Source organism: Miniopterus natalensis, chromosome 10, assembly GCF_054644295.1.
Source record: "Miniopterus natalensis isolate mMinNat1 chromosome 10, mMinNat1.hap1, whole genome shotgun sequence".
Taxonomy (NCBI): domain Eukaryota; kingdom Metazoa; phylum Chordata; class Mammalia; order Chiroptera; family Miniopteridae; genus Miniopterus; species Miniopterus natalensis.
Window position 1 is genome coordinate 18,892,855 of NC_142090.1, and position 22,555 is coordinate 18,915,409.

Genomic DNA, 22,555 nt, shown 5'->3' on the forward strand with positions numbered 1-22,555 from the left:
ATGGTTTACATTCATACCATGTGGGGCCCTGGAAGTTCCAAAGTACCCTCAAATCTTCATGTACAGTTGGGAGAATTCACCAAACCAATTGAGCAATTTTCAGCTCTGATTCTAAACATATTTCCTCCCTCTCTTGTCTCATTATAAGTTGTTAAGCCATTTAAATGGCATTTTAGAAGGAACTCAAATGGCATTGAAGCACAACAAGACCTTCTGATCCGTTCAAGAATTATCCAGCGTGACAGTAATTGACATGGGGTTTCAGTCTTGTTAAAGTTGAAACTCTTCAACTGGTGTTGAAATTACTCGTAGCTGACACGTCCTTTGAGGTCAGTAGGGGACTTATTTTGCCTTTCCAGCTATCTACAGCCCATTTCCTTGTGCTTATTGCTCATAACCCTTACACACCATCATTTGCTCTAGCAAATGCATGTAAGAGTGCCTTGCATCAGCACCAGTCTCTCTTCATGGAGGTGGCAACAGGGCGTCTGAGCCTGGGTTTGTCACAGGCGAGTGTTAGATTTTCTATGTATTTGCTATCTTTGTGGCACCAGATCCTGAACATTGCCCGGTCTCACCCTAATGCAGCTGCCTTGGCTCTGTCACAAGATGTCAAAATTCTTTTCTTTAAAATGTCCTAATGAGGAAAAGATGACCAGTGAGGCACTGCTGAGGCCTACTATGCTTCCAGCCTGTCAGGAAACTGTTCCAATGTCACAGAAGATCCCTGATCCCTTTAGGGAGCGGCCACCCTGCAGGCAGCTCATTTATCAGGGCTCTATTATATCTTTTTTATTATATTTCTTCTTTATGCTATCCTCTAACTCCTCTCTTCAAAAATACTTATGGTCATGTCCATATTTTCTCATGTATCTTCATGGATTCTAAATAAACTGAAGGCACTGATGAAGAAGCCTGGCATCTATACCTGACTAGAGCGAAAAACTAAGGACAATGCAATGGAACTAACACTCTCTTTAAAGGCAAAACACACTTTTGGAACAAAAACACATTATATTTAGAGTTTTTTCTTTGTATCTCTTTTTTAATAGTATCAACCATGATTGATGTTTGCAAGACTGGAGGCTCCCTCTGAAAATGAGGAAAGGTTTCTGACTAAAATTTATAAAAGCATGTACCTTTTTAAAAAGAGAACTGTTTCTCCATTGTAGCTTCAGCTGCATTGTCATCCACAGCCCCATTCTGAAGCTTTACAATAGAGGTGCCAATCTGAAAACCACAAAAAATACTTTGTTTTTAACCACTTGCCTCACTACTTTGAGAACTGGAATTATTCAAACATGCCTCTGCTCTCATGAGTAATTTTATTTCATGGATAAAAATGCTTTATCTTTTATTCAACTAACTTTAGCAAAGTGGGATATTTTGCCAATTCTATGTATCTAACCTCCAAATAATTTATTATTTGGGAAACTAATGGAAAAAAAGCTGGTTGGTGGGGTTTTTTTTAAAACATTTTGGAGATGAGAGTATGTTTAATTTTCAACTGGATGTGTTTGGTGCTTTGTAGTCAGAGCCATTGTATGTTATTTTAGTAATCTGAGATATGGCTTCTCCTTAGCATGTCCTTTTACAGCAAATCAAATTGCTTTTCGTCGCATGGCCAAATTTTAAGCAGAGAAGACTCCAATCTAGTGTTCAAAGTGGAATTCATTCTGAGAGTGTCTACATTCCACCTTTATTTTACTCTAGGAGGAACAAAGTATCTGGGTATTTGAGGCTGTACAAATAAACAAACACCAAACACAAAAACAAAATAAAGCTATAAAAGCTGAACAGCAGTAACAAAATGCTAGTAGGGTCTTCCTTTAATGACCTCAAGTGTCATATCAGAAACCATCATAACGAATTATTTTCCTTCAATGTAATGTAACGATCAATTATAATAATAATAATTAGAAAAACAATTATTACAAACAATCCATTGATTGAGCAGTTGGCAATAAGATGGCATCGGCAAGTGTAGCCAGTGCTGGTGTTTGTGATAATTACTCACTTGCCACAATGAATGGATAGAGTCCTCCAGTGTGGTTTCTGTGCTCCAAGGGTGGGATCCTGCCTCACGGCTGTGTCCAGGGCTGCAGGGACCGGTGGCAGGGAGGCCAGGTAAGTCCAGCCAGCTCCTGCTGGACTCGGCCTGGCCCCCCACCCAGGCTGTGACGGCAGCCTCCAGGCCTGAGCAATGCCTCCGGAGCTCCTTTCCTTATTCTCGTACTTTGCCTCTTCACATCTAGCTGTGGGCACCTTGTTTGCAACTTGACACAGTGTCATGGGATTAGGCTATAAATTGTGCCTTACTCTGCTCTAGTCCCATGGACCAGATTAAGCATCCGTGAATCTATTAAGAAGATAAATTGCATCTGGTCTGTTCTATTGCTGTTTCTGTTATAAATAATTGTATGTTCTTTGTATTTGTTTTGTCTTTAAGTGTTTCTTTGAGTTGTGAGGTCATAATTTATTCTAACTGCTCTCACCCCTTCATTTTGCGTTACAGGCAATACATTCTTCATTGCTATGATACTCTTCTAAAAACGAGTCATCTATCTCCACAAATATTTTATTCTTGCATTTATCCTATTATTCCTCAAATAAGAAATAGAGTGTCCTTTGAGGATGTCAAATGTTAACCATGTGATTTTTTTAAACTTTTCAAACAAAATTATATAATATAGTGCCTTAGAAAATAAGGCATATAATAATAAAGAGGAAAACTGAAAAAGAAGCAGAAAAGAAACAAATAAAATACTACTTCTAAAGACTTATGAGGTAATTTTAATTAACTATCCTTTCTATTCTGATTTCCTCTTAAAAGAGGAAATCTATTTCTTGCTTATGTCAGACCAACGTGCTTTGGGTTTTTTCTTGTTCTGTTCTGCCATGCCACTCTTTTATTTGATTTATTTTTGGTGGTTTCTCCAAAACTTAACTTCACATGTTTTCATTTTAATCTACAAAATTTTTGATATTCTTATGTCTGCACTCATACATTTAATCATTGCAAAAATGCAACTCTTTATCCCTTCAAATTGAAACCAAAAACTTAAGCATTCTGAGAAAGCTCTATTTATTTCAACTCATTTTAAATCTTACTTACTTGAGAAAGATTTGATATACAGTATGCTTCAAGAAGTATAAAACTGATAAATTATTATATATGTGCATGTGAAACATAGGCTTTTAAATTGGGGGAAAAAATCAATAACAAAAGAGAACCATGAGATTTGGAAGCAGGGAGGTAATGCCTATTTACATCATCTGTTCTTTGGTGAGTAATGAAACCAGCTGCCCTGCCATTGGCAATCCAAAATGCATTCAGCTTTTATCTTAACTCTGCATGTACTTTTATATTTTGATTGATAAACTACCATTGGTTTGCTTTCAAGCTATACCCATAGTTACATGTGTGCAGTTTCACTAACATTATCACCTAACAAACCTCTGGAGATGGTAAGACATTGTGAGCTGGAATGCAATGGAGTTATATTTCGTATTGTAATTAATACAATTGGGTAAATCTTTAAGAGCTTAATATTTGACTTGAGTTCAGAATACTAGGCTGGACTGGATGTATTAGAGTTCCTGTCAATACTTTGGGAGATAGAGGCACATTCTAATCCATACGAAAGCAAAATATTTCATTGAGATTCATTCATACATTAAAGTCACTTTTCAGAATTTCTTTTGGTCAAAGAAAATATTGTGTCAGGGAACACAGGTAACAAAGCTGACATTTTAATATTCTGTATCCAGTTTTGAAATGACAAAAAGATATTTTTTAGAGGAAACAGCAGCCACAATGACAGGCAGAGCAAGGAGCAAGTAGGTGCAGGGTGGGGGCAGGTTGATGGTGGTGGGTGATGCTTCTGCCCATTGTGCTTATTAGACTTCCCCTGTCCTAGGACTTGTGTATGGATTCACCCATTCAATCCTCAAAACAAATCGCTTAAAGTAAAATATCAGTGACCTGTTTTCACAGGTGGGGAAACTGAAGGTCAAATCAATACATTTAGTAAGTTATAAAACAGAGATTTCTATACTGATCTGATTCCAAACCTTAATGTGGATTTAAAGATAGAAATTTTTAAAATACCCAGGTAAAATGTGGCTTTTAAGCTGTGTAGGATGATTTGATTATTGGAAACTAAAAAATTATAATGACATAAAAACAGACATATTTTCATATTTAAATGTAAACCAAACCAACAACAATTTTTATATATATATGCAGTCAGCTAAAATGCTTTGAACAAAAACTGGCATATAGTAAGTACTCAGGAATGTGGTCATTACACATTTTCTTTTACATTTCAGAGTGAGGTTAACTGGAAAATTTGTGTGATGAAGAAGAAGTCTATAGGCTTCAAGTTTTGAAGTATTGTTATGTAAAGCATGTTTGCTTTATTAAATTTATACTTTTATTCCCTGATGCCTATAAAACTTGGAGTTACATTAGATTATTTTAAGATTTTACATTTAAAATATCATTAGTGCCCATTTTTGTGTGGAATGGTAGTTTAAATAATGCCTAATGGATCCAAAGTATAAGGCATATTTAAGGCCCATTTTATGCTAGATACTGACATAAAGGATATTAAAAGCCATTAAAAGAGTTAACTATAATTTATAAGCATAATAAAATTATCATAAGCATTTATATAACATACATAAAATACATTATACAACATTGTATGAATAAACAAAATATATACAAGTATAAACAAAGTTTTATGTGGTGAGAGGAGGGATAGACCACTCATGGTTCAAGTGAATGGAGTAGGCATTTGAAATCATTGTTAAAGGAGTAGTATTATTTTTTAAAGACCTTTTTAGAGTAGTTCAGGTTCACAGCACATTGAAAGGTAGATACAGAGATTTCCCTTCTACCCCCTAACCCCCACATGCATAGCCTCTGCCATTGTCATAACCCCCACTGGAGTGGGACACTGCTACAACTGATAAACCTACTTTGATATGTCATAATCACCCCAAGTCCTTAGTTTACCTTAGAGTTCACTCTTGGTGTTGTGCATTCTATGAGTCTGGACAAATGTATGACATATATCGACCACTGTAATATTCTACAGAGTATTTTCACTGCCCTAAAATCCTTTGTGCTCCTGCCCACTCCCTGGCAGCCACTGATGTTCTTCCTGTGCCCATAGTTTGCTTTTTCCAGAATGCTAGATAGCTGGAATTATGTAGCCTTTTCAGATTGCCTTCTTTCACTTAGGAATATACATTTAAGTTCCCTGCATGTCTTTTCACAGGTTCGTAGCTCATTTGTTTTTCATGCCAAATAATATTCCACTGCCTGGATGCACCACAGTCTGTTTATCCATTTAACCCCTGAGGGATATCTTGGTTGCTTCTGCATTCTAGCAGTTATGGAAAAAGCTGCTATAAACACTCATATGCAGGTTTTTGGGTGGACATAAGTTTTCAGCTCCTTTGGGTAAATGCCAAGGAGCACAATTGTTGGATCATACGGTAGGAGTGTGTTTAGTTTAGTAAGAGATCTCCAGACTGTCTTCCAAAGTTGCTGTAGCATTTTGCAGTATTGAATGAGAGTTCCTGTTGCTCCACATCCTCGCCAGCATTTGCTGTCCTTAAAATTCCAGATTTTGACCATTTTAACAGCTGTGTAGAGGTATCTCATTCTGTTTTAATTTGCATTTCCATGATGACAGGATGTGGAGCATAGTTTCACATACTTATTTGCCCTGTGTATATCTTCTTTGATGAGGTGTCCTTTAAGGTCTCTGGCCCATTTCTTAATTGGGTAATATGTTTACTTATTGACTTTAAGAATTCTTTGTATATTTTGGATAATAGTACTTTATTAGATGTATCATTTGCAAGTATTTCCTCCCAGTCTATGGCTTGTCTTTTTATTCTATTGACACTGTCTTTCACAGAGGTTTAAAAAAAATTTTTTCATGAAATCTAGCTTATCTATTTTAGAAATTTTATAGTTTTGTATTTTACTTTTAGGACTATGACCCATTTGAGTTAATTTTTGTGTGAAGGGTATAAGGTCTATGTATTGATTTTTTTTGGGGGGGGTGGGGTGGGCATGTGGATGTCCAATTGTTTCAACTCTATTTTTGGCATGTGAATGTCCAGTTGTTTCAACCCTATTTTTTTGAAAAAACTATGCTCCATTGAGTTGCCTTTCCTCTTTGTCAACAATCAGTTGGCTATATTTATGTGGGTCTATTTCTGAGCTCGCTTTCTGTTCCACTGATGTCTGTTCTTTCAGCAGTACTATACTGTCTTGATTACTGTAGCATTATGCTAAGTCTTAAAGCCAGTTAGTCCTCCAACTTTGTTTTTCTTTAATGTTATGTTGGCGATTTTGGGTCTTTTGGTTAATATTTTGTTGAGGATTTTTGCATATATGTTCATGACAGATGTTGGTCTGTAGTTTTCATGTAATGGCTTGTCTGGTTTTGGTATCAGAGTAATTCTGATCTCATAGAATGAGTTAAATGTTCGTGCATCTGAACTCTTAAATAGACTCTTCCTGAAATGTTTTGTAGAATTTAGAGTAAAGCCTTTGGGACTGGTGCTTTCTGTTTGGGGCAGTTATCAATGATTAATTCAATTTCTTTGATAGATGTCGTCCTATTCAGATTCTTTCTTTTAGTGGGATTATTATCACATTGTGTCTTCCAGGGAATCAATCCATTTCACCTAGGTTATCAAATGGATGAGCCTAGAATTGTTCTTAGTAGTCCTTTATTATCCTTTGAATGTTCACGAAATCTGTAGTGATGTCCCTCTTTCAATACTGATAGTGATTTGTGTCCCATCTTTTCTTTTTTTTCCTTAATTATCCTGGCTAGATAATTATAAATTTGATTAATCTTATTAAAGAATCTTTTGATTTTATAGATTTTTCTCTGTTGATTTCCTGTTTTCAATTTTATTAATTTCTATTCTAATTCTTATCATTGACTTTATTCTGCTTACTTTGAATTTAATTTGGTCTTTTGAATTTTAATTTAATTTTTATTTCAATTTTTTGTTATTTTAATTAAATTTATTGGGGTAACATTGGTTACTAACATTACACAAGCTTCAGGTATTCTTTATAATGCAACATCCATATACTTCATTGTGCGCTCACCACCCAAATTCTAGTCTCCCTCCATCAGCATGTATTTGACCCCGTCTACCCTCTTCATTCTCACCCAACCAGCCTTCCTCCTTAGTATCCTCATTCTGGCGTCTGCATCTGAGTTTGGTTGTTTCTTTGCTGGTTTTTGTTTTCTATGCCACATAAATATTTTTTTCTAATTACCTAAGATGGAAATTAGATAGTTAATTTTAGATCTTTCTTATTTTTAAACATGCTAAAAATTTTCCTATAAGCAGTTTCTGCTGCATGTCACAAATTTTGATAACCTGTGTTTTCATTCATTTATTTCAAAATATTATTTAATTTTTCTTCAGATTTCTTTTTTACCCACGTGTTATTAAGAAGTCTGTTGTTTAATATCCGTGCTTTTTACGATTTTCCAGTTATCTGTCTGTTATTGATTTCCAATTTAATTCCATAGTAGTCTGAAAGCAGACATTGTATGGTTTCTATTCTTTTAAATTTGTTAAGGTGTATTTATGGCCCAGAATGTGGTCTCTCTTGGTGAATGTGACACGTGAACCTGAGAAAATTGTGCATTCTGCTAATGTTGCATAAGGTAGTCTATAGATCTCCATTATATCGAGTGGATTTATGGTGTCATTGAGTTTTACTATGTCCTTACTGATTTTCTGTCTGCTGCATCTGTTCATTTCTAATAGTGGGTTGTTGAAGCCTCCAACTATAGTAGTGGATTCATCTATTTCTCCTTGCAGTTCTATCAGTTTCTGCCTCACATAGTTTTACGCTCTGTTGTTAGTCTCATATACATTAAGAACTGTTATTTCTTGTTGGAGAAATGGCCATTTTATCATTATATAATTACTTTCTTTATCCCAGATAATTTTCCTTGCTTTCAAGTCTGCTCTGCCTGAAATTAATATAGCTACTCCTGCTTTCTTTTTTTGATTAGTGTTAATATAGCATATTTTTCTCCATCCTTTTACTTTTCATCTCACGTGTCGTTATATTTAAAGTAGGTTTCTTGCCCAGCTGGGCGTGGCTCAGCGGTTGAGCGTCAACCTAGGATCCAGGAGATCCGGGTTCAATTCCGGGTCAGAGCACATGCCCGGGTTGCAGGCTCCATCCCCAGTTGGGAGCATGCAGGAGGCAGCCGATCAATGACTCTCTCATCATTGATGTTTCTTTCTCTCCCTCTCCCTTCCTCTCTATGAAATCAATAAAGATATATTTTTTTAAATTAAAATAAAATAAAATTAAAATAAAATAAAATAAAATAAAATAAAATAAAATAATAAAATAAAGTAGGTTTCTTGTAGAAAAAATATAGTTAGGTCTTATTTTTAATCCACTCTGACAATGGCTGTCTTTTAATTGATGCACATATACCATTGATACTCAAAATGATAATTGATATAGTTGGATTAATATATACCATATGTGTTACTATTTTCTATTTGTTGCCCTGTTCTCTGTTCTTATTTTTGCCTTCCACTCTTTTTCTGCCTTTTGTGGTTTTAATTGAGCCTTTTATGATTCCATTTTCTCTCCTTTCTTAGCATATCATCACCCTTCTATTTTACTTTTTTCAGTGGTGTCCCTAAGAGTTTTCAATGCACATTTACAACTAATCCAAGTCTACTTTCAAACAACACAATGCCATTGCAAAGGCAGTGTATCTTATTTTTTTAATTAAAGTATATTTCTTTATTAATTCTCTGATGGAATGTAATGACATTGAATTTAAAGAACAGTCAAAGAGTTTAAAAAAATTCATTGTGATAAAGAGCCATCATCAAAAAAACTTACAATCAGGTGGAAAGCATATAACCAAAGGCTTTGCACTAAGGGAGTAAGGGGCTTCTGACTCACACCAGAGATCTAAAGGCCAAGAGAAGGGAGTTGAGGGCAAGCTGTAGTGATTAATGTCTCCAGAAACCTGGGAGGCTGCTTTGTCTAATCATTTTTGAAACTTTAACTCACACTGTCCTCAAAGCCTTCAATGAAGGGGGTGATTTTAAGGCAAGATACTTTGTGGTTTTGCTGCTTTGTTTTGTTATATTAAGCAACAGGTATTTTGAAAAACGTTATGTCAGGCATTAAAGACTCTTGGACTGTAATCACATGTGCTGTACAATTAATTCATTGGAATTTTAAAAAACTTTTAAGGCCCTAACAGAAGCAGATTATCAGTCATAAATGCCAAGAACCTTTGGATAGGTTACTACCCCTCAACATCACAACATGCACCTACACATGCTCAGATTAAAACTAGTCCCTCAGGAATGTCTCCCAGCTCCAGGGCAATGCTGCTGCCCCCTAAAGCATTCCTGGAAAACAGCATGATGGCAACTAGCTACAGTAAAACACTGGGCCATAATACACATCATTTAATAACAATGGTACAAGGAATAAGTATAAGTTATTTAGAAAAAGCATAAATTATTTAGAAAACCAAACAACTCTTCAGTAGCTTTTAAAATAAGTGTTTATAGAAAAACAGTAAACCTCGATTACTACTAGAGATATGCTGCAACACATGTTAAATCTATAAATACTTCGCTGTACCCCACCTTTTTTCCATTTCTATTTGCATGAACTATCTTTTTTCATTTCTTTACTTTCAGTCTGTGTGTGTCTTTTGATCTGAAGTGAGTGTCTTGTAAATAGCATATATATGGGTCTTGTTTTCTTATCCATTCAGCCACTCTATGTCTTTTGATTGGAACATTTAACCCATTTACATTTAAAATAATTATTGATAGATATGTTTTTATTGCCATTTTATTATTCACATTTTTAATCTTTTCTTCTTCTTCTTAAAGAAGACTTTTTGCCATTTCTTATAATACTGGTTTGGTAGTAATGAACTTTAGCTTTATCTTGTCTGGAAAGCTCTTTATTTTTTCCTTGATTTTAAATGATAGCCTTACTGTATAGAAATCTTGGTTGTAAGTCCTTATTTTTTATCACTTTGAATATTTCATGGCACTCCCTTCTGGCCTGCAAAGTTTCTGTTGAGAAATCAGCTGACAGTCTTATGGGAACTCCATTGTAGGTAACTAACTGCTTTTCTCTTGCTGCTTTTAATGCCTTCTCTTTATCTTTAACCTTTGTCATTTTAGTTATGATATGCCTTGATGTGGGCCTCCTTGGGTTCATCTTGTTTTAGACTCTTTGTACTTTCTGGACTTGTATGTCTATCTCCTTTACCAGGATAGGGAATTTTCCAGTCATTATTTCTTCAAATAGGTTTTCAACCTCTCACTCTCTTTCTTTTCCTTCTGTTACCCCTATGATGTGGATGTTGTTATGCTTGATGTTGTCCCAGAGGCCCTTTACACTATCTTCATATGCATATATTACACTTTTTATAGTTGTCCCACTGTCCTTGGATAATCTGTTATTTTTTTGTCAGTGTTTGTTCTCTTTGCTTTTCATATGCATAATGGCATCCTTAAACTCAGCAATTTTTCCTATCATGTTCAGTCTTCAAGTCCATCAAAAGTATTCTTCATTTCTGTTATAATGTTTTTCATCTGTAGCATTTTTTAGTCCCTCCCTAAGATTTTCATCTCTCTGCTTACATTGCCCATCTGTTGTTGCATACTGTCCTTTTAAATCATTAGAAAGCTCTTAGCATATTAATCATAGCTGTTTTAAATTCCCAGTCTGATAATTTCAACATCCTTGCCTTGTCTCGTTCTGATGCTTCTCTGTCTCTTCAAGTTCTCTGTGTATTTTTTTTACTTTGATATACCTGGTAATTTTTTTTCCTGATAACTGGACTAGATATGTTGGGTTGAAGGAACTGCTATAAGTAGGCCGTTAGTATTGCAGTGGTTAAAGTGTTGGAAGAGGAGAAATGTTGTATAGTTCTGTGTTAGGTATCAGTCTTTTAATGAGACAATGCTTCTGCTGGACTATGAACTTCACAAGTGTTCTCAGTTTTTTTCTTTCCTTTCAGTGGGACAAAATGGCTAGAGTGGGCTTGGGTTGTGTTTCCCCTTCTTTTGGTCAGTGAAGGTCTGATACTACCTTAGCAGGTTAGGTTCATTAACTAGTTTCCTTTTGGACAGGATTGTTAAAAAGAGTAGAATGATCTGGCATATTTCAAAATGGTTTCTTTTCCTCTCTCCCTGCAGGAAGCATGAGGCGATTTTTCTTTAATATTTACACTGAGAACCAAGTCAAGCACCTGGAAATAAATCTCACAAAGTTATGGGATCCCCTATGACTGAGTACTACAACAGTTTTACCTCTTAGAGTTGTTCACACTGAGCCTCCAGCAATTATAGTTCAGATTTTCCTATCCCAGCAACTTGTTCCCTAGGTGGTTCCTGCTGGAAAGTTTCTGCCCCTGTAAACAGTGACTCAAACTATTTACTGTTATTGTCTCTCCAATCTTAGGAGCAGTGATTTGCGCTGTTTCTTCACCTCTGATTGGAATCTTAGAAGCATTGTTGAATTCTCATTCTGTTCAGCTCTTGATATTAACATGGAGTGGCAACATCTGAGCTCCTTACATAAGAAACTAAATAATAGTAGTATTTTTATAGCCAAAAATGGAAAGATGGTATTCTAAGCAGAGACAAAACAGGAGTAAATAAAGAAAGAAAGTCAAAATATATGGTTTAGAAAGATGAATACAAAAATTGAGTGTGGCATATAATTCTTGAATGGACATTTTATGTACTACTCAAAAGGCAGATTGAAACCAAGGGTTTGAGGGCTTAAAGTCAGGCTACCAATTTTTATTTTTGCTCTGTATCAGTGAGAAATCACTGTAATTTTCTATCAGGGAAGGAAACAAATAAAAGATCTTTATATTTTTATCTGGTCCTGATTTATATGTGCAGAATGGATTAGAAGAGAAAGGACGACCAGTTGCAAATCCTTTATGGTGGTCAAAAAATGGCATTATGATAAATGACTTCAGTAGAGCTGGACAAAGCAATGGATGAGTAAATAGTGGCTAAGACTGGGTATGAAATGCAATTGAACAAAATTAGAGATATCAAGAAGAAAACTACTTAGGCCAGATAATGAATACATTTTTTAGACATGGTGAGCTTTATTGCCCATAATTTGGCTCTGTCAGTGCTTGATCAGTAGGTTATTGTAAATGTTGTACTCATTGGCAAGTAACAAGATCAGGATTGAGTAGAGCAATGATGGTTGAAACCAGGGAATGGAAGATATGTGTGATAGAGAAAGACAGTCAGAAAACATTAAGGATAGAACCATGGGAAGAGTTAAGAGAACCAAACAGAAGAGAGAGAACCAGCATTAATGAAAGTAGGAGAGAAACCACAGTCATAGTGTTTCAAGATGTCAAGAAAAGAGTATTTCCAAAAAATGAGATGAATTGAGAGGAGGTTATTGGATTTGAATGCTGATGTTTTCTTGAAGCATGTTTTAAGATGAACACATTGCAAAAGCTAGTTTGCATGGGAATGATGGTGCAGAGAGTCTAAAACATTGTTTCTAAAGGATTCATCTTTAAGATCTCTACCAATCTTGAAGTTTAATATTTCTGAAATATTTTTGATGCCTTTTTTATGGCGACATTATAGATCTAGAGAAGCCCCAAACAAAATGCAATTTTGGTTTTATAATAATTAGCTTTGAAATATAACCTTCACAAAAAGTATTTTATTATCTTATATGAGTCCATTATGGTATAAAATCAATACTTTAGCTACTAAGTGGAGCATTTTATTTTTCTCAATATTTTTGAGAGAAGCTTCCAATTTAACTTTTTTCTTTCCTACTGGGATCCTATAAGGAAATATAATGACTTTCTAAATCATTAAAACCTAATAAGAAATTAGCAGGGATATGATATATTGCTTTTCCTTTGTGGTAACAAGCAGGGTAGATATAACAGTCTTGAGTGCCCTTATAACATGAAGTAGCATCTACTTTCTCAAGAGAGGATGTTTGAAATTCTGTATTCCACCTTGGGGAGACTTGGCAGCCCTCTGCAAGTACTGAGCTTGGGGACTAAGTCCTTAACCTGTGGGATCTGATGCTATTTCCAGGTAGATAGTGTCAGAAGTGAGGTGACTTATAGGACACTAAGCTGGTGTCCCAGAATTACTTGGTGGTATGGAAGACTCCCTGCTTCACCCCAGACACCTTGGAACTCAGTCCGGAACCTGTAGTAAACAAATTCAAGACAAGATATCACTGAGTGGCAGAATAACCTAAAAATAGTATTTTAATTTCAATAGAGGTATTTTGTGATTTAATCCAAAAAAGTAAAGTGGAACTTTAAGTCCTTTAAGCAGATACTAAGCACAAATGGGGACTGCCTCATTTGTATCAGTTTCCCTGCTCTATGTCACCTTATAAGACTATTCTTGCTCAATGGAAACATTATCTCCCAGCTATTTTATTCAGCATGATGTTTTTCACAGTGTGGAAATACAAGCCTGAGGAAAATATATTTCAAGCTTAAACAGAGGCAAAACATTAATACAGTTATCACCATAAACACATGAGGCATGTCAGAGATTAAAGCAACTACTTTTGCCACATCTTTTCAAACTTGACAATGTGGTTTGAATTTCTGCAAATATAGTATAAAGACTTAGATCATCATTTATATATATATATATATGTTTATACCCAAGCCAGTGTTTAAGAGATTCTGGCATTTATACCTGTGATTAGTGCTAAAAAATCTTTCCATGGGGCTGTTTTTTGAGCTTTAAAACTGTTTGGGTCAATCAATCTTTCTATGAATGTCAGATTGGTCAACATTGAGGAGGTAAATGGAAACTAATGACACTCATCAAGTTGATGATGTGAATGATTTATTGAAGCCACTCATTTAACACTTTCATAAAGTCAATATCAGGGAAAGAAACTGGGCTCTTATTATGGTAAACCGTATTTGTACTGTCAACATTCAGTGATTTATTGCAAACCTGTAGCTAGGATTAGGATATTATAAATGGGGGAAAATAGAAGGCTCATTAATTTTTTATACCCACAGGTGGAAGACATGCAGTGGGCCAGTAGAGAACACACTCACCCGGCATCTGTCTGCAGCCTGCCCTGTAAGCCTGGGGAGAGGAAGAAAACGGTGAAAGGAGTCCCTTGCTGCTGGCACTGTGAGCGCTGTGAAGGTTACAACTACCAGGTGGATGAGCTCTCCTGTGAACTTTGCCCTTTGGACCAGAGACCAAACATTAACCACACAGGCTGCCAGCTCATCCCCATCATTAAACTCGAGTGGCATTCTCCCTGGGCTGTGGTGCCTGTGTTTGTTGCAATATTGGGAATCATCGCCACCACCTTCGTGATCGTGACCTTTGTCCGTTATAACGACACACCTATTGTGAGGGCTTCAGGACGCGAACTTAGTTATGTGCTCCTAACGGGGATTTTCCTCTGTTATTCCATCACCTTTTTAATGATCGCAGCGCCAGATACTGTCATATGCTCCTTCCGACGGATCTTCCTAGGACTCGGCATGTGTTTCAGCTATGCAGCCCTTCTTACCAAAACAAACCGAATCCACCGAATATTTGAGCAGGGGAAGAAATCCGTCACGGCACCCAAGTTTATTAGTCCAGCATCCCAGCTGGTGATCACCTTCAGCCTCATCTCCATCCAGCTTCTGGGAGTGTGCGTCTGGTTTGTTGTGGACCCCCCCCACATCATCATTGACTATGGAGAACAGCGGACTCTAGACCCGGAGAAGGCCAGGGGAGTGCTCAAGTGTGACATTTCTGACCTCTCGCTCATTTGTTCACTGGGGTACAGTATCCTCTTGATGGTCACTTGTACTGTTTATGCCATTAAAACGAGAGGCGTTCCAGAGACTTTCAATGAAGCCAAACCTATCGGATTTACCATGTATACCACCTGCATCATTTGGTTAGCGTTCATTCCCATCTTTTTTGGTACAGCCCAGTCTGCAGAAAAGGTAAGTGCAAGAAATGTATTTGTTGATCCTTTCTCTAGATTTAACTTTTTCTTCAAGAGCTCTTCCTGACTTTCTTTTGGGTTCACTTATATTCTCTCAAGATGATTCAGTCTGGGTTGTTTTTATTCAGAAATACACACACACACACACATAATTCCCTCAAGGTTGCTTTGCTTTGAGTGTTTGTTGACTGAGACTGATTTCCCATGAAAAATTTTAATGCATCTTCCTTCGCATGGCTGGAGATTGACAGAGCTCACATCACTTTCTGAGCCTCTCTTTCCAGCTCTCTTATCCACTTACATAACTGTTATTTCCCCAATGTTAATTCAAAGAGGAAGGGAGGAAGGGCAACCATGATTCACGGGGGTGAGTGTCCCAGAGATATCCCGATGCCTAACCAATGCCTTTTCTTCTGGTTCTAATGTGACTCTGGGCTAAAGCTATTCCTGAATAAAGATGATGGTTTTAGTTACAAAAGGAGGTTTTTTAGTAAAATCTTATCAAAAAGAAACTGAAACCATCTTACTGTTTCCCCTCAGCTTCCATTTTTATTGCTTTTCCACATGTGGAGGGTGACGGTAGGGATTAAAGACAACAATGGGCAGTTATGCAAAGCAGCTTATAATCTATTAGAAGGTGAAGATCAGTTGAATCTCTCAACAGAATTTTCTTTTGTCGCTATTGACCTCTTCCACATAAACCACTGCACATAAAGAACACCTCTATGTGAAGGGAGTGTGCATGGAAATGGACATATGTGGTTCTGTGGACAGGAAAGCAGAGAACCAATGTAGCCCAGAATTCCAGGCTTTGGGTGGTATGCTAGACACAAGCCAGCCTGAGAGGCAGAAGCAAAGCTATCTTTCTCATGGATGGCCCTTCAGCTTCTGGTGCATATGAGGAAGTTCTCTCAGAGTGAGGACTTCAAGGTTGTTCCATCTCCCATCATCAAAAGTCATGAGGAACTCAAACATTCCGGGGCCATTACATTCCCTAGTCCCTAATGTATCAAGTGAGGTCAGGCATGACTCATTAAAATCCCACTAATTCAGAAGAAAAACTTCTCAATGAGGGCACTGGGAGTGCATTAGCAGGAGCATTCACCCCTTACTAGAACAATGTAGCCTGCAACCATGTTGGGACAAAAAGGTTCTTCAGCACACTTGTTGCTAAACAGAGCAAACTTCTGTGGGTTCTGGACCTGTGACCTTTCATGACTTGCACGGCTGATGGAGGTCCATGAATATTTTATGTAAACCCGAGCATATGGCAGGAAAGAAAGGAAGACAGCTTGGGACTCTAAACCTAATAACTGGAGACCATTATATTTTGACATATGCAGATGGGAATTTATTAGGATCTAACTTGTAAATTTAACTTAGAAAAGAATGTAGGAGTTGGAAAGCAAGTTTCTCAAAATCTATTGGGTCTGTTTTGATATGGTTAATGGTTGTACTAGTCAGAGTTAAACAATATTTTTCCAATTCTGGAAATGTCTGCCTTGTGTGAATTATTAATAACTTAATAATAACAACTTAGGTAGTATTTGTATTTGAACCTAGAACTGCCTGTTTTTTGTAGACAGTTTTATCTGGAGAAGGCCCTACGTAGTTTATTTTGCTTTATTATGGACATCACACATTTAACCAAACAAAATCTTCTGAGTTCTGGCATCTAACTTTCTTTTCCTTTTTTATCTTTTTCTTTAGATTTTATAAATTACAGCCAACTCTAATTCTTCACATTGTGACTTCCAAGGTTGTGGGGAGGTGCAAATACAATGCTGATAAGGTGTTATTTTCTATTCAGATAAGTCCTTCAGTGCCTAGAATTTTAGAATAAATAAAATCATGGTCTTACATCAAGCTATTGGATATCATCATTGTAATTAAAACATGCATCATGCTAATAGGTTTTTTTTAAGGTGATCAAAAATAAATAAATAAATAACCTTTGTCTCTCAGAACAAAAATTCTGCAGAGTTGCAGCTGCCCGCGAGGAGCAGTAATAGAAATATTAAGAGTTTCAGGTGAAATGGACACATGAACATGCCAGGGCTGGAGGCTACCCAGTGCTGCTGAGCCTGCAGGAGCTACATGACTGTCTGAAAACCTGTATATTTATAGGTGGAGATAAATCCACCCCTGTAGAGACATAACTGAATGTGGCTAGACAGAATTCCTTTTTATTTCTTAGCTTTGTGGAATCAAAATAAGTCAAAGAAGCACATTGTAAGACAAATTATAACACAATGTTAATTGGAATGTGTTTTGTTTTTATTATATGATTGAACATGGAAAAGATGAAAGAAATCAATAAGAAACTAATTCTAGGGATTTTCAAAACATTATAGTCCTCAAATTATTTAGTTAGTCCTGGAATCGCTGAAGTTTTAACAGCTCTACATCAAGAGCTATTACATAAAATAAATAGCTGAGATTTTGCTACTGAAGTACTTTATATAATACACTTACGTGTCATCCCAACACTTCACATTAAAATGTGCTACCTGCTACGCTTTTAAAGTCTCTGTTGTTCAAAACAATGCACAAAGTGTTTGAGTTATTACTTGTCACGTTGCTAAAATTATTGACATATATTAAAAGTGAATAAAACTTTCATATCTCTAAAGGAAGCCTTTAAACCAGTTTTATTGACTTTGGAGGACCAAAGAGCTGATCAGTCCTCTGTTCTCACTTATAATGCTCAGGCAGTTAACCCCACCTTTACCAACGTGAAGTGTCTGCAACAGCGAGGCGGCCCACGCAGCCATCAGCTCAGGTCCTTGCTGAGCACTGTGGCCTGCATCGTGCTAACTACTGAGCTCACATCAGTCGGCTTTCCTGCAAGGCTCAGCCTGGCTCCCAGCCCAAGCTGCCTGACATCTGCTAGCACCAGCAAGGGGCCAGGCTCGAGGGCAGGAGAAGACGGTGAGAAGCCCGATCTGAGATGCAGAAGCAAAGATGAAAGCTATGCATCCTGTGACTACACATCAACAACATCCAGTGTAGAGCACGGAAGGCAGTGGAAGGGCAAACTTTCTGCTTCGAGTGATGTCCACAGAAGAATGCTTAGCTAGCCACATAGGTCTCTCTGAAATTATAAGAGAAGTAAAAATAAAAAGTAAAATTAGTTGCATAATTTTACAGAAAACCTTTGAGTGAAATCAAGTGACAAAGGGACATTAGTAGCCTTCACAAAGACAGATAGCTCTCTGTCTTCATTCAATGATGAAACACCTTCTGATTCCTGCACATTCCTTTTTTTCCAGAATTTGAAATCAAGATGAATCGTGTTTATTCCAATGGATCTTAATGACATTGTTTATTACCTTTGTGCCTACTTCATTCTACTAGGTCATAATAGAAATACACTTGCTTTTCTTATAGAAAAGTGGTGTGATGGGAGGTTGGACATTCTGAGGCATGAACATGGACTTACACAAACTCTCATAATTGTACTGAAAAGACAAAGGATGAAAATGTAATTAATGCAATAGTCAGCAAAAGAATCCTCAGGGATGGCTAGGGGCTGATAGGATGGCAAAAATCTCTTAAATGCATACTTTAGCATCTCTAATTGGTCTCCTATACCCAAGTTTATCAGAGAAGGGTTATGACACTGCCAAGCTCCAATGAGCATGGTGCTTTAAACACAGTGTCAGATAGAATCAAAATAAAACACTCTCAAAATTGAAAATAAAATAAAACTCAACAATATCAAAACCTTAATATGTCCCCAACCAGCCTTTCTCCATTCACAGCCTGGATGAATTGTGCAGCAGCTATCTAGAGGTTAAAGTCAGAGACCTGGGACCCATCTCGACTCCTCCCTCTACTCATCCCCACCCCCTTATTTCCTCTCTCATCTTTAAATGTAATCTTTTATAAATTTGTAGAAGGTGAGCAGTGTCTATCTGATATATCTGAATGAATGAGTTTCTTTAGATAGAGCCATTTATGTTACTACATTCTGAATATATTCCTACTCAATAAGTGATTGGGATGTTTTGCACAATAATCATATAATAATATAAATGCTTATTTATGATTTAAGTTAGACTATGGCATAATGGGAATGTTATATATACATCTCATTGTGATCCCCATGACAACATTTTTTTCTGAAAAATAAGTTTTCTCATTTAAATGATGGGCTATATATACTTATTTTAAAAATCTTGTCATTACCACTTATTCTGAAATAGGATTGCTAAATATTTAGGAAGAAATCCCAAAAGGAATTCTTTTTTTTTTTTTCTTTTTTTTAATATATCTTTATTGATTTCAGAGAGAGGAAAGGAGAGGGAGAGAGAGAGACAGAAACATCAATGATGAGAGAGTCATTGATCGAGCCCACAACCCGGGCATGTGCCCTGACGGGCAATCGAACCCCGATCGTCTGGATCCTAGGTCGACGCTCAACCGCTGAGCCACACCTGGCCGGGCCCAAAAGGAATTTTTATAGTTGTCCTTAATTCTATCTAAAATACGCAAAGCAAAGGAGAATTAATCTGATTATCTAGACCCTTTGCAAAATGTCATCCCTCCCTTGTTTTTTTACTGCATCTGACTATGGAAGGCCAGAAAAGTGTAAGGAAACAGAGATGGATGAGTGGAATTAGGAGCATGAGCTCTGGAGTGGGAGGCTTTGGGGTCAAATCTTGGCTCTGCTAAACCAGCTGAGAGAATGTAGGCAAAGTAGAGCAATTGCTTGCCACCTGCACCCAGCCTTATTCTCAAACTAGAACAGATTTGAGTTCATATAATCTAGGAAAGAGCAGGGAGATTAAATTAACAAACACAAACAAAAACCCTCTTCCTCTTGTCTCATTATGGTGTATTTGTATAATAGGCCTCATAGTAGTTTTACGTGATATGAGTTATGAAACCTGTTTAGCACAAAAGAAGCAATTAATAAACTTTGGCTATTCTTATTGGGCTATATTTCATGAAGTCAGAGACCTTATTTGGTTAGCTCACCATTTTATCCTTGGCACCTAGCATAAAGTCAGGCCAAAATATGTTCTCAAAAGCACATTTGTTTAATGACTGAATACATTCAAATTTATTCACATAATTGCCTCAGTTTCTCTGGTTATTTAGACCGTGTCTGTGAAGCAAACTGGAAGTATTTTTGCAAACAAAAGGGCTTTCTTGAGTGTGTAGATTACATAGTTTACAGCAGTTAAAGAGGGACACGGAATCTGCAGGAGTAGGAGAAAGGGAAAGAGTTCTTCCTGAGGCAATCTATAACTGCCTTCCTCTTTTTAGGAGAAAATGCTGGAAGAATCACAGTGTCCTCAGAAAGCAGTTGCTGAAATATTTAAGTTAAAAACAAATAACTCTAACAAGAGTTGAAAACAATAACTAGAATTCCTGCTTTAAGAAATAGTCCAGATAAGAAAAGAACAGCCTAAGAAACCTGGGGAAAGAACGTCAGCATGACCTAGACAACAATGGAAGTAATTTTCGGGATACATCAGACTAGAGGTAGTTTCCAGCCACACCTGCCTCCTAACATTTATTTACCTTCTTAAAATGATGAGAAGTAGCAAAGATGATCAGTATCCATCTTGTGTGTTTGTAATGGTTGTAAACTGTATAGTGTTTTCTTTCCTTGTCAGCTTACAGCTGTTTGAAGCTGATCTTTTTGAAGGGTTCACAATGTCCCACTATAGTTACACAACTATCTTAGATATAGATTGTGTCTGGGCAAGATCCATTGTACCAGGCTGTTGTAATCAACTCTGGAAGGGAAAAAACAAATTTTAAAAAAGAAAAAGAAAAAACAACTGGAAAAAACAAATCTCATTTGTTTACTCAGTTAAAATGATATGCTTGTGAAGATATGGAAGAAAAAGTGAGATAAGATTCTTAACACAAGCCTGTTAAGTAGCTCTCCCAAGGAATATTGCCTTAGCTAGACTTACTACTTTGCTTCCAGTTGTGCTGTGTATTACCACTATAGGAAATTACCAACTTACACAGTTAGGGAAATTCTTATGGAGGATGAATATCGTATTTGAGAGCACAAAACAATATTTGCTCAATGAACTTTGCTTAGATTCCATGATCCTTCATTTTGGGGCTCTGATGTCCCTGTGAGGCCTTGGACTACTTAAATTAAACATTTGATGGTTAGTGAGATTGTGGTATTTACACACCCATCTTTTTAAAATTGAAATTGAGTTCACAGAGTTTTAATTTTTTATGCCTAAATTATAATAATTTAATCAACTAGACAATTAGTCAAGCTGGGAACTTAGTCCTGGAATTAACATAACTCATCTAAATGGTTTAACTTTCTTAATATGATTGAAAATGTTAGAATATTAGATTTGATTAAGATTAAAACAGGAATATTTTCAGAGTCAGTAATGACCATGACTTTATTTCAAAATGTTTAGGAGAATGTCATACAAATAGACTTATTTTTCCTATGTAGAAAGAACCTTAATGACACCCAGACTGTAGGTTGTAGAGAATGCAGTGACTAATTTCCTTATATAAGTTCAAATTGCATTTTCCGTGATTCAATAGATGCAGCATACAAGGTGCCAGCAAGAACAGATTGCAAGAAAATAGTTTCTTTTGGCTGTTACCAAAACTCATTTTTATGCTGGGAAACTTTTAAAAATCTCTAAATGCAGTTTCACATGGGTTAGTTAGTACCACTCATCCCAAAGTGTAGAAAAATATTTAACAAAAATTTAGTATAAATTCTAGGCTATTAAAATAAATTTAAGGCATATTTATTTGCTTCATTAAAAGACATATGTGAAAAACTTAGTCTGGCTTTTGGTTCAAGATGTGGGTTGGCACAAATGTATATCCCTTCCAAGGTAACAATGGAATGGAGAAAAAAGAAAGAAAGAAAAAAGATGAAAGAAAAGAAAAAAAAGAAGAAAAAAAAGGAAAGGAGGAAGAAGGGTGAAGAGAGAGAAAGAGAGAGAGGGAGAGAAAGGGAGAGGTAGAGAGAGGGAGCGAGAGGGAGGGAGAGGGAGAGAAAGGGAGGGGAGGCCATAATATTTTTAGAGCCAATATTAGGTAAAACAACTTGGGAAAATCCTGAAAAATAAGTCGAACTGGTCTGATTTATGGAAAAATTAAAAGTGGGGAAGCACGGTCCAAGAGAGATGTGTGGTTTTTACCATGGAAATCCCAAATAATTTCTAACCCCAAAGTCAACATAAAGACCTGAAGCAGGCGTTGGAGTGACCACCAAGAAATTATTTAAAGAACCACTTTCAAAATAACTGGGCCAGTTGGGCACCTCACTTTTCCTGTCTGCTCTAACCTTACATGTAGAGAGCACACAGGTTAAAATTACAGAACTCTACTCTGAAGGATGGGAGTCGTCTGGTAGTAGAATAATCCTGGTGTGGGGGCAATAACTAAGGCAGTGAGAGAGAAACAGAGTGGAATTTGAAGTAATTTTATTTCAGACAGACATGCACAAGGGAAAAATAGTAGAAAGATTCTATACAG

General features: G+C 36.6%; 1 protein-coding gene across 2 annotated transcripts in view; it reads left to right on the top strand.

Moving 5' to 3' along the window:
- GRM8 (glutamate metabotropic receptor 8) overlaps nucleotides 1–22,555 on the top strand; it is a 689,326-nt gene that overhangs the window by 595,195 nt on the left and 71,576 nt on the right. For both annotated transcript variants that reach the window (XM_087821041.1, XM_087821040.1), the window contains exon 9: nucleotides 14,127–15,062. In XM_087821041.1, coding sequence (XP_087677167.1) covers nucleotides 14,127–15,062 — 936 coding nt within the window. The remainder of the gene's footprint in view (nucleotides 1–14,126; nucleotides 15,063–22,555) is intronic.